We start from the raw sequence: 13,690 nt of genomic DNA on the forward strand, positions 1-13,690 counted from the left end.
CAACTAATCTTGCTTTAAACTAAAGTTTTCTCCGGGAGCTCCGGTTTCTCTACAAACACAAATGACAGACATACAGACAAACAGATAGATATTGTCTGTAATTTTGTCTATTAGTTAAATAATTCTACTTTAAACATAAATTCTCTCCGGGTCTCTACAAACATGATGCTACATAGGTTAGCTAGCTAAAATAGATAGGTCTATCAATAGGTAGGCAGGTAGAAAGATACCTGCCTACCTATTGATAGACAGGCAGGTATACCTACCTGTCTATTAGGTAGGTATACCTGTCAGTGCATAAGACTGACATGACATGATAAACATGACATAACATCTGTCATGAACATGAAGGAGTCTTTATGAATGTTCATGACTGTTGTCATGAAGTGTCATTCGGTAAATAATGACACTTTTAATGCAAAGCTGCATTAAAAGTGCCAACTTCGCATTATTTTGAAAATAAAGTCACTTTAATGCAAGGTTGGCACTTTTAATGGACTTTCACTGCAACTTCTAGAGCAACTTTGCATTAAAAGTGTCATAATAATAACATTAAAAGACAAGGACAGAACTGTATTGAATTGAATATATATATATAATGATGACATTAAAAGTGTCATTATTTCGACACTTTTAATGTCATATTTAATAGTGTGAGGCATTTTAATTATGACAATTAAAATTAAAAGGCCTCACACCATATATATATATATATATATATATATATATATATATATATATATATATATATATATATATATATATATATATAATGTCATTATATACAGTATGTATGTATATATATATATACTGTATATATATAATGACATTAAAAGTGTCATTATTACAACACTTTTAATGTCATATTTAATAGTGTGAGGCATTTTAATTATGACAATTAAAATTAAAAGGCCTCACACCTTATATATATTAACTTATATATTAATATTATATATATATATATTAATTATAATATATTATTATATATTATATTATTATATAATAATATATATATATATACTGTATATATATATATATATATATATATATACTGTACATAATGGCACTGAAAACCCCTCAGATAAATAAATCACATTAAAAGTGTTCTAGTTTTCGTGTGTGTTTCAAAAGAAGAGGTGACACTGCACCAGCTGGAACGCAGCCGGCCTTACAGGGTGACTCTAATCCGGGGACTTTACAGTCATTCTGAATCAGGGAATCTGAATGAATGCCATGTGGTGCCGGTAAACTCCGGCCAAACGAGACCAGAGCACTCCTGGGCTAAGACGGATTTATCTAATTCTTTGGACAGATGGAAAGTAGGTTTGCATGACTGTGATTTGGGATGTTAAAGTCACACAAAGGTGTTTACTGTCCACTAGTTAGAGAGGTCGTCTAGCAAAACAGTCAAGTGTCGCCTTAGTTTCACAGAGAAAACCATAAAGTAATCAGAAAATCTAGCTTCAAACAGAGCAGGAACAACCCTTACCTTTATATTATATTAATAACACTTGTCGATTAATTAATCTTACAGCAAAAGTACCAAAGGCGTACTAGATATAGTGCCTTGCAGCAATATTAATACCCCTTAAATTTTCCCATATTTTTTATGTCACAGTAACAAACTTCAATGTATTTCAGCAGGGTTTTGTATGATAGACCAGGTAGTGCATAGTAGCGTGTTGGGTGGAAAACAAACTGTGAAGTTCTACTTATAACTTTGTTTTTAGGATACTTACTGGCATCATCCATGACATCCAGGTCATTGGCCAACTCGGCACTGGTCAGATGATACTTTTCTGGATCACTGAGGGCCGTGAGCAGGATGAGCAACACCACGGCATTGATGAGCTTTAGGGACACAGGACATACGGGTAAGAAACGGGCAAATTACAGTGGAGCTGTAGAACTTAAAATGCACACATGAACTCTAGGTGTTGTGCAGGACGTAAAGTGGATGTTATAAACACAGGAACGTTAAAGGTCTGCTTGGAAATTTGTGTTTTTGGTGCAACACAATCTCTGGCTTGTGCAGTTCGTTACGCTGATGACTCATTCATCCCTATTGATGGGGTGAAGCAACGGAGCATTCTTCGCATTCAATAGGCAACCTGACACCAAACCTGCTACCTGAAGAGACCTGCTGCTGATTTATTAATAGCAGGCAGAAAAAGGATTTTTGCACAGGCCCTTTAAATTGACTTCAAAATGCTGCTGAGTTTTCCCCTCGTTTTCAATTAGGAGACAATAACCCGGAATAAACTGTGATAGTTGCCTACATTTAGCTGCACACGTCATCTGCTGCGCTAGTTATAGCCTAACGATCTTAGAGGTAAACAATAACAAACTATAGGCCTGTCACGATAACATTTTACTGGACGATAAATTATCACAGAAATTATTGCGATAAAAGAAAACATTATTATTACGTTATTTTGAGACCGTTTTTAAGTAATGTGTAGATAACAGCATAATAATTCAAATTCAGCCCTCTGCGAGATCAATAAGTTTCAATTTTGTAAAGAACACTTTATCCTCGACAAGGAAGATATTTTAAATGTATATATATTGTTATATAAAAAATAACAATAAAAAAAGACCAAAAAACAATCAACTGAAAATTAAACCAAACGCAACCGAAACCGTAAATAAATTAGATTACAAAGTTTCTTTAAGCAAAATAGCCCTTCAAAAAATATGAATAGTCAGAATGGACATTAATGGGGGGGCTTTTAACTTATCACACGATTAATTGATTAATTGCTTATTGCGACAGGCTTACAAACCCATAAAAATGACCAGAATACCCTGAAATAATATTTCATCCTTCTGTTGGAGTGCAGTATCCAACCTGAATCCCTCCAACGAGGCCACGCTTCCCCGCTTGCTGCCGAATGTCTACAGGGATGCAGTGGGACGCAGACGGATGCTCACCATATACCAGACCCCCAGGATGATGGTTCCTGTGCGGACATGGCAGCACAGGCAGCAGCTTGTGGAGTACCAGCGGTCCCACGGGGACATCATCATCTTGTCTGTGAACATTTACACGCAGGGTCGGTGACGGGTCGGGTTGGGAAGGAAAGCAGTCGCCTCGTCGTCCGAGCCACGTCCGCCGAGCGCCGAGTCTCGCCGAGAAATGACGAGAATCATCCGCTGTTGGTCTTTCGTTGTTTACTCGTCGCTCGAGCGGATTATAAACGCGCCGCCGCGTCAAGTTCGACGCCATCTGAGGCGGAAAGCGGAAATCTGATTCCAAATTAAAAGCTGAATTTCACATTGACGCAAAAATGTTTTAAGAAATTTCTCGAATAGGGAATCTTTGAAATTTTATAACAAACACAGTTTCAGTGTACTTTTTCTTCTTCAGGTGAAGGAAAGAACTATTTAGCTGGTATCAGTCGAATTGTGAACTTCACTCAGAAGCTGAAACTTCTTAAGGAAAGGAAAATTAACAGGCAGGGTCCCCGAGGTCAAACGTCCACATGAGAAAATATGAAGTTTCTTTCCAAGTTCAAAATCCAACATGACTGACATCAATATAATTTAGTGATAACACTTTAATTGTACATTGTAGCAGACACTTGTGAATGGGCCCCATATGAATATTTTTTTTAATTTTTTTTGCATTGGTTGATTATTAACTGGCCCTGGGGTCAATTGACTTCTTTGGGGTGAACAAACACAGCAACACAGGCCAACATTTTTTATTTTTTTTGAGGGGAAGGATCTATTTTTTGGAGACCACAGATACAACAGAAATTAATCTAGTTTGCAGACCCCATTCAAGTTTTGGTCTAATTACTTCAGCTAAAGTTATTTTGAAGAGTACTTCCGGTGGTAATCTGTGCTACCTTGATTGAACAACCTCGGTCATGGTGACGATAAACACCCGAAAGGAGTTGGACTCAAATCCGATTATGTAATGCGTGATTTCGAGAAAGTTACTGAGCGGATTAAACTCAGAACACGAATCTGGAAATTATGGGTCAATTCTTTACCCAGATCCGTTTATTTATTTATTTATTTACCGTTGAAGCTGTGTTAAAAGATAAAGCAGTCTAACATCGCTATATAAGGCGTAATATTTCACATGACAAATAATTGATAGAAGAGTAATAGAAAACCAACAGACGCAGCGGTCATCACATGCTGTTCAAACAGGTGATTCAATGTAATTGAATCATTAAATGTTCAGACTGGGCGGCGTGGACAACCGCCCAGGGCATCATCATGTGGGCGGCATCATGATGAAGTGACTGTATCTATACTGAAATAATATATTCTGGACACCTTTTATATATATATAAAAAAAACTGTACTTTCTTTGGCACTTTTTCAGATGGTGGGTAGTAGGGAATTTTCCATAAAAAAAGAAATCTATAAAACGATCTGTATTTTCAGTCTGCAAAATAAAACAAAACTACTAAAGATTGCCATAAATGAATGTTTTTATCTGATGAAGCAGCCTAATTAACATCTAAGAAGGAAGTTTCAATGAAATGCATTAAAAAAATAAACATTTTGGTGCAAGTCAAAAATTCCCTAAAATTAGATATTTTAAAAAACAAACAAAAAATCCCTGTTTTCTACCACCAATATCTTGAAACTATTAAAGATGGCCAAAATGGATGACTTTATATTATTCAGCGGCCTAATTTATCTTTAGTAGAGAAGTTTTATTTATTTGTATGAAAGATACAAATTTGAGAAGTGGTCAAAAAAATACACAATTTTGTCAATTTTTGAATTTTTTTTCCGTCGGTCAAATTAGCTCTGGTAGCATTTTTGTGGCCTAATAAATCTTTATTAAACAGTCCCAGACCCCTACAAAAAATTGAGCTTGTTAAGATTACATAGTCGGCTGGAAAAAATAGCTTTTGGGGCTTGGTTTCCAAAAGCCCCAAAAGCCTCCGTCATAATCGCCCTTTAGCCATTTCCCGAATCAGAAGCTACAATCGGAAACCAAATTCAGCTTTGATCCAGACGGTCAGTTAGGATCGCCGCCACAGTTAGAGGACTGGACTGACGTTTCCTTCTGTGCAGTCTGGTTCTGTTTAGGATCCTGCTCATCATGCTATTAATGGTTTTAACCACAGTGCAAAGTAGCATCCGTGTCTCTCCATGTTTTAGACCAAACATGAAGGGAAACTTGACCAAGGGAAGCTAGTACAGTTAGCCACTGTGCTAGCCTAGCATAAAACCGCCACTTCCTGGACATACAATTATCACGTTTAAACAAGATACGTATCACGTCTAAGATAAGTATCACGCTATAACGTGATGGCACTCTAAATATTTTTTTTCCTGTGTGATAGCAATGCGCTTCCATACAAATCAAACCAAAATTAATACTGTTCCATCTGAGGACAGTCGGGAATAAAACCCACTTCCGTTTTTCAGTTGAATGTGTTTGGCTCATTTGTCTACACTGGGCCACACATATATACAAGCATGAACAGCAGCCTAATAGGATTAAAGATAAAAAAGTGTGTAACACCCCCAGCCCCAAATGAAGGATTGTGGCTTTACTGATGAACAGTGAGGTTTATTGGAAAGTTAACCCTGAGTTTCATTGTAATAGCTGTATGCACAAACACACACACACACACACACACACACACACACACACACACAAAAAGGACAGTGTAAGCTACAAAAACACAACCAGAACATTTCAACTAAAAATAATATTCACCTCTAAAAATATCAACTCTAATTCAAAACTATGCCCTAGTGTTTATATACAACAAATTCACAATTTCAATCGATTACAAAATTAGAACCGTCCTTATTTACAAAACAAACATACCTTGTGCCTCTATCAAGGGGTTCGCTAATAACTAGACACATTTTAACACGTTGTTGTAACTTGTCTTCTGTTCCTTTCTGTCGTTAAGCTGCCATTCTACAACATATATAGAGCAAAAATAAAAATAAAATAACATCAAATCAAAAACTGGAAGTCATATGTTATACAAAATAAAACGAGATAAAGGAAAAAAGCCCTTAAGATGTCTAAATGAGAAACGGCCACAGTTTAACCTGAGTTCATCAAACACTTTTCCTCACAAAAACCTCTTTTGATGAGGAAAACACTGTTGAGCAGATTCAATGGGAAACCGGGTGATTGTGTTTTGCACATTGTTAAGCCCATATCAATTACAGCCACATTGGCAGAAACTAGTCTAATATGTTGGGAAAAGTTTCATTTGTCTTAATATGAACGAATTTATTTGGAAATGTTTTAATGGTTTGAAACATCTCCTTTACTAGAAGGTGGGAATCACTTCAGAGCTTTTCCTGGTTACCATAGCAATAGCAACTAATGCGACACTTCTACCTGACTGATGATGTCACTAGGATCAGATGCTTTGTGTCATAGAGCTATGACATCAGCTCTGAAACCTCTTAAATAGTTTGTCACTTGTGTTCTAGAGCCAGACTTGCAGAACCCAGCGGATTTATAGTTAATTGTTCTCTTTTCATTGTTAGACAGAAACGGAAGATGGATTCCCGTCAATTACCTAAGATTATTAATCCTTTGCTAAGGACAAGACAGAAGACGGAACCGAATGAAGAATCGAACCGACTTCGAGAACAGGAAGAATCTTTAAACACCTATGTTTCTTACTGGACTAAATACACTAAAGATACGGAACCTGAAAGAAAAATGACGGAAAGACTGCTGAGCCAAAGAGCTCCCTACGCGTCCACAGCTTATTACAGCGAGGTTTCTGGAAAAGACAAACTGTTTAAAAAGCCTTTAAAAGTAAAAGAAATGGCTAAGCGGGAGTCAAATGAAGGCTTTCCGCCTATATTTCAAAACACGCGTCCTGAAAAGGTTCCATCTCAACAGGATTGCAAGAAAATTGTTTATAACAATCTGGATGAAATAAAGAAAAAAGAAACTGCTAGTTACATCCTTTTGGAGGAAAAGCGTCGTGCAGAGAGGGCCAAGCAGCATTTACACCAAAAGTTACAAGAGGAACAAGAGAGGGAGAAGAAAGATAAAATGAAACAGATTCTGACTGATACATGGGACACCCAGGTTCAATATAAAAAGCAGAAAAACATGGAGAAGGCTGAAATTGAAAGGCAACAAATGGCTGCCATAATGCAGTCAGATAGACTGCATAAAAATGAAGAAATGGAAATGAAGAGACAGAAGAAAGAGAAAAGCCGGAATTTTTTGAGACATAATGAGGCTCAACTTAACCAAAAAGAGCAAAAGAAATCTAGAGGGGACAGTTTAAAGAATATATTAAAGAAAGAAACTGATTATGATGTTCTTTTACACAATAAGCAATGCAACAAGATGGCCAAGGATGAAGTTACCAAATTATCACATCAAATACAGCAGCAGGAGAAAACTCCGAAGCAAAAACCTCTGGCTGATGAATTGGCTACTAGACATCAGTACATTGATGACAAGGACAGGAGTCGTGAAATACGTCAAAAATTAGTGTACAACCAACTGTCCCTAATAAAGAAGAAAGAAGACGCGAAAAGGACAATTATGGAAGATAGGTCATTGAAAGAAATGAAACATCGGGAAGCTGCAGAGCAGAAGCTTGAAAAACTGGCGAAAGAGAAAAAAGCTGCAGCTACCAAGTCTCTGACCGACTCGTGGGATTATCAGATACGACGCAAACAGCAGGAGAAGAAGGAACTTCGTGAGGCTGAGAGGAAAGACATGTTATCCTTAATTGAGTTAGAGAGAGTGTGTGGAGGTGAACGTATTAAAAGTATCCATCTTGACAAATGCAAACAGCCTGTTTATGACGACGTTAAGGAGACTCTGCCAGCAGCAAGACCAGAGAGAAGTTGCTCCAAGTCCTGTGAGGGAAGAACGACGTATTCTGACAAACATGATGAAGGAAAAACCAGCAAGGTTTGCAGACCTTCACTGAGCTGTCAGAAAGTTACCAATACCAATACTGTCAAACTTCCCTCACTAAACTCCAAATCTGTGCACGTCTCTAAGAATTGCCAACAGAGTTCTAAAAATGGAAAATTCCCATCCAAGGAAGTTTGGGATGCCGCTCTTAGGCTGCCGGCCACATGAACCGACAAGCAGAAGAAGATGGATGGATGGATGGACGGACGGACGGATGGATGGATGGACAGACGGACGGATGGATGGACGGATAGATGGATGGATGGACGGATGGATGGATGGATGGATGGATGGATGGATGGATGGACGGATAGATGGATGGACGGACTGATGGATGGATAGATGGATGGATGGATGGACGGATAGATGGATGGACGGACGGATGGCTCTTCAAACCAGTCTTTCCTTTTCTCTTCAGCCTGTCTGTGAAAACAGCGGCTTTCACTTATCATTTACAAAACATCTTTGTAATATTTTCCGTTAGCAACGTCAGACATATGAGGCCTTAGCTTTGAAGGTAGCATAAGTCATTTTAACAAAAGGTTTTCTCTGGGTGCTCCAGTTTTCCTACAAAAACAATAGACAGACAGACAGACAGACAGACATTGTCTGTAATTTTATTTATTAGTAAAATTAAGTAATCCTTCTTCAAATATAAGTTTTCTCTGGGTGCTCCAGTTTCTCTAAAAACACAAGTGACAGACAGACAGACACTGTAATTTGCTCTCTTAGTAAAATCAACTAATCTTGCTTTAAACTAAAGTTTTCTCCGGGAGCTCCGGTTTCTCTACAAACACAAATGACAGACATACAGACAAACAGATAGATATTGTCTGTAATTTTGTCTATTAGTTAAATAATTCTACTTTAAACATAAATTCTCTCCGGGTCTCTACAAACATGATGCTACATAGGTTAGCTAGCTAAAATAGATAGGTCTATCAATAGGTAGGCAGGTAGAAAGATACCTGCCTACCTATTGATAGACAGGCAGGTATACCTACCTGTCTATTAGGTAGGTATACCTGTCAGTGCATAAGACTGACATGACATGATAAACATGACATAACATCTGTCATGAACATGAAGGAGTCTTTATGAATGTTCATGACTGTTGTCATGAAGTGTCATTCGGTAAATAATGACACTTTTAATGCAAAGCTGCATTAAAAGTGCCAACTTCGCATTATTTTGAAAATAAAGTCACTTTAATGCAAGGTTGGCACTTTTAATGGACTTTCACTGCAACTTCTAGAGCAACTTTGCATTAAAAGTGTCATAATAATAACATTAAAAGACAAGGACAGAACTGTATTGAACTGAATATATATATATAATGATGACATTAAAAGTGTCATTATTTCGACACTTTTAATGTCATATTTAATAGTGTGAGGCATTTTAATTATGACAATTAAAATTAAAAGGCCTCACACCATATATATATATATATATATATATAATGTCATTATATACAGTATGTATGTATATATATATATACTGTATATATATATAATGACATTAAAAGTGTCATTATTACAACACTTTTAATGTCATATTTAATAGTGTGAGGCATTTTAATTATGACAATTAAAATTAAAAGGCCTCACACCTTATATATATTAACTTATATATTAATATTATATATATATATATATTAATTATAATATATTATTATATATTATATTATTATATAATAATATATATATATATACTGTATATATATATATATATATATATATATATATACTGTACATAATGACATTAAAATTGTCATTATTATAACACTTTTAATGTCATAATTAAAAGTGTGAGGCCTTTAATTATGACAATTAAAATAAAAGGCCTCACACCTTATATATATTAACTTATATATTAATATTATATATATATATATATATTATATATATATATATAATATATTATATATATATATATATATATGACATATATATATATAATTATAATATATTATTATATATTATATTATTATATATTATATTATTATATAATAATATATATTATATACTGTATATATATATATATATATATATATATATATATATATATTATATATATATATTACTGTACATAATGACATTAAAATTGTCATTATTATAACACTTTTAATGTCATAATTAAAAGTGTGAGGCCTTTAATTATGACAATTAAAATGAAAAGGCCTCACACCTTATATATATTAAGTTATGAAGCCTAGGCGCAAATTCAAACTGGAAGACTCTTTTATCCCCACCGGGACCCGTTAATTGAAGCGACCTGCCCACAATCGTCGACCTATCAACGCCGGACCAAGCCACGTCACGTCCAATCACCGACCAAGTCCCAGCTGATAAGGACCTTCATCCATGGTGTCCTTCGCTCTCCAGCCGAGCTCAACCCACCACCACCCCTTCTCCTCCATTCGCCCGGTCCCGAGGCCCGCACCCTTCTTCAACCTCCACCACCAGTGCCGGGCCCCGGGAGATGACGTTCCTAACAGCATCGGGGATGCTCATCTGAAGCCTATCGCTAACGCTGCGATAACCGTTATCCCCAGCCGGGGCCCGAGCGCCAAAGACTTTAAATTCTGTTTGTCAATAAACTCTTCTAATTGTCTTCTCATCTCCGTCTGAGTCTCTCCAGATTGAAATATATATATATATATATATATATATAATGTCATTATATACAGTATGTATATATATATATACACTGCCTGGCCAAAAAAAAAGTCGCCACCTGGATTTAACTAAGCAAATAGGTACAAGCCTCCTATTGGATAAGTACTGCATAGGCGATTATCTTTCAGCTGGCAACAAGTTATTTAACCCCAGCTGATGCAATGAGTAACTCCTCATTTCTTAAACAACCATGGCAAAAGACACATCCTGTGGTCGTGGAAAAGACGTTAGTCTGTTTAAGAAGGGTCAAATCATTGGCATGCATCAAGCAGAGAAAACATTTAAGGAGATTGCAGAAACTACTAGAATTGGGTTAAGAACTGTCCAACGCATCATTAAAAACTGGAAGGATGGAGGGGAACCATCGTCTTCCAGGAAGAAATGTGGTCGGAAAAAATCCTGAATGATCGTGATCGGCGATTACTTAAATGTTTGGTCAAATCTAATTGAAGAAAAACAACAGCAGAACTCAGGAGTATGTTTAATTGTGAACGCAAAAGCATTTCCACACGCACAATGCGAAGGGAACTCAAGGGGTTGGGATTGAACAGCTGTGTAGCCGTAAGAAAACCTCTAATCAGTAAGGCTAACCAGAAAAAAGGCTTCAATTTGCAAGGGAGCATAAAGATTGGACTCTGGAGGAATGGAAGAGGGTCATGTGGTCTGATGAGTCCAGATTTACCCTGTTCCAGAGTGATGGGCGCATCAGGGTAAGAAGAGAGGCAGGTGAAGTGATGCACCCATCATGCCTAGTGCCTACTGTACAAGCCTGTGGGGGCAGTGCTATGATCTGGGCTTGCTGCAGTTGGTCAGGTCTAGGTTCAGCAACATTGTGTGCCCAAAGAATGAGGTCAGCTGACTACCTGAATATACTGAATGACCAGGTTATTCCATCAATGGATTTTGTCTTCCCAAATGGAACGGGCATATTCCAAGATGACAATGCCGGGATTCATCGGGCTCACATTGTGACAGAGTGGTTCAGGGAGCATGAGACATCTTTTTCACACATGGATTAGCCACCACAGAGTCCAGACCTTAACCCCATTGAGAATCTTTGGGATGTGCTGGAGAAGGCTTTGCGCAGTGGTCAGACTCTCCCATCATCAATACAAGATCTTGGTGAAAGATTAATGCAACACTGGATGGAAATAAACCTTTGACACTGCAGAAGCTTATTGAAACAATGCCACAGCGAATGCGGGCTGTAATCAAAGCTAAAGGCGGTCCAACAAAATATTAGAGAGTGTGACCATTTTTGGTGGCGACTTTTTTTTGGCCAGGCAGTGTATATACTGTATATATATAATGACATTAAAAGTGTCATTATTATGACACTTTTAATGTCATAATTAAAGTTTGAGGCCTTTAATTATGACAATTAAAATTAAAAGGCCTCACACCTTATATATATTAACTTATATATTAATATAATATATATATATATAAATATATAATATATTAATTATAATATATTATTAATAATGTATTATTATATAATATATATATATATATACTGTATATATATATATCTATATATATATATATATATATATATATATATATATATATACTGTATATAATGACATTAAAAGTGTCATTATTATGACACTTTTAATGTCATAATTAAAAGTGTGAGGCCTTTAATTATGACAATTAAAAGGCTTCACACCTTATATATTAATTTCCCAAATCTCTCTGGAGTCACTTAAATAATGTCCAACTAAAGAACAGAACAGAATGTTAGGATGTTTCTGTGTGACCAGAAAGGTGTTTGGTACTGAAACTATGACAGGCCCACTTCATGAACTGTGAACTGAAATAGTAAAACTCGACTCATCATGTCTACTTTTCTATAAATGGACAAACATTCTTGTAAAAAAGGCCAACAGCCGCATAATGTTCAAATAAAAATAAGAGTAATTAAATTTCTAAGTATGATTTTCAAATAAAGTTCAGGTTAATGACTAGTTTTCACTAGTCATTAACCTGAACTTCTACCTTGATAATAAACTGGTTTTAGGTTTATTAATCCTATGAATTTAGGAAAAAGTTCTTCAATGACTTTAAATGCAGTTTTGAGTAGATTTGATTTTAATTTCTGGGAGAGCAGATCACACCAGGACTGTCTCTCCACAGCTGCTTGTGTCTCATTAATGTGGCAGGTATGATGTGATCTTGAGATTCTGTGTTCAAACTGAGTTTATACACCTCTGGAAAACATTTAAAGTTTCTCTGATTTGACTCTTTATAGGTATATGTTTGAGTAAAATGAATATTGTTTACTCTATGAATTACTGACAACATATTTCTTCATTCTGTTTGTGAATGTATGTAAATAAGCAGTTAGATTTAGAAAACTGCACCAGCAAATATCTTTTCATGGGTCTTAGCCTTACTGGGGGCTAAACCTGCTGCTGATTTATTAATATCAGGCAGAAAAAGGATTTTTCCACAGGCCCTTTAAATTGACTTCAAAATGCTGCTGAGTTTTCCCCTCGTTTTCAATTAGGAGACAATAACCCGGAATAAACTGTGATAGTTGCCTACATTTAGCTGCACACCTCATCTGCTGCGCTAGTTATAGCCTAACGATCTTAGAGGTAAACAATAACAAACTATTGGCCTGTCACGATAACATTTTACTGGACGATAAATTATCACAGAAATTATTGCGATAAAAGAAAACATTATTATTACGTTATTTTGAGACCGTTTTTAAGTCATGTGTAGATAACAGCATAATAATTCAAATTCAGCCCTCTGCGAGATCAATAAGTTTCAATTTTGTAAAGAACACTTTACCCTCGACAAGGAAGATATTTTAAATGTATATATATTGTTATATAAAAAATAACAATAAAAAAAGACCAAAAAACAATCAACTGAAAATTAAACCAAACGCAACCGAAACCGTAAATAAATTAGATTACAAAGTTTCTTTAAGCAAAATAGCCCTTCAAAAAATATGAATAGTCAGAATGGACATTAATGGGGGGGCTTTTAACTTATCACGCGATTAATTGATTAATTGCTTATTGCGACAGGCTTACAAACCCATAAAAATGACCAGAATACCCTGAAATAATATTTCATCCTTCTGTTGGAG

At 35.9% G+C, this 13,690-nt stretch overlaps 1 protein-coding gene and 1 long non-coding RNA gene across 2 annotated transcripts in view; one reads left to right on the plus strand and one right to left on the minus strand.

Moving 5' to 3' along the window:
* Positions 1-14: 14 nt before the first annotated feature.
* On the minus strand, positions 15-3,164 carry LOC116731641 (lysosomal-associated transmembrane protein 4B-like). The gene is made up of 3 exons (XM_032581458.1): positions 2,935-3,164; positions 1,662-1,851; positions 15-49 (listed from the first exon to the last, which is right to left on the minus strand). The coding sequence occupies exons 1-3, from the start codon at positions 3,043-3,045 to the stop codon at positions 15-17; spliced, it is 336 nt and encodes a 111-aa protein (XP_032437349.1). The 5' UTR covers positions 3,046-3,164.
* A 9,552-nt stretch (positions 3,165-12,716) lies between these two features.
* LOC116731070 (uncharacterized) overlaps positions 12,717-13,690 on the plus strand; it is a 16,651-nt gene continuing 15,677 nt past the window's right edge. The window contains exon 1 of the long non-coding RNA XR_004341529.1: positions 12,717-12,728. This is a non-coding gene — a long non-coding RNA (uncharacterized LOC116731070). The remainder of the gene's footprint in view (positions 12,729-13,690) is intronic.

This window comes from Xiphophorus hellerii, chromosome 13 (genome assembly GCF_003331165.1).
Source record: "Xiphophorus hellerii strain 12219 chromosome 13, Xiphophorus_hellerii-4.1, whole genome shotgun sequence".
NCBI lineage: Eukaryota > Metazoa > Chordata > Actinopteri > Cyprinodontiformes > Poeciliidae > Xiphophorus > Xiphophorus hellerii.

Coding starts and splice junctions, on each gene's coding strand:
- LOC116731641 (XM_032581458.1), bottom strand. CDS start 3,045: ATGTTCACAGACAAGATGATGATGTCCCCGTGGGACCGCTGGTACTCC. Junction 1,852..2,934: donor TCCTGGGGGTCTGGTATATG/GTGAGCATCCGT, acceptor GTGTCCCTAAAG/CTCATCAATGCCGTGGTGTT. Junction 50..1,661: donor ACGCTACTATGCACTACCTG/GTCTATCATACA, acceptor TTGTGTTTGTAG/AGAAACCGGAGCTCCCGGAG.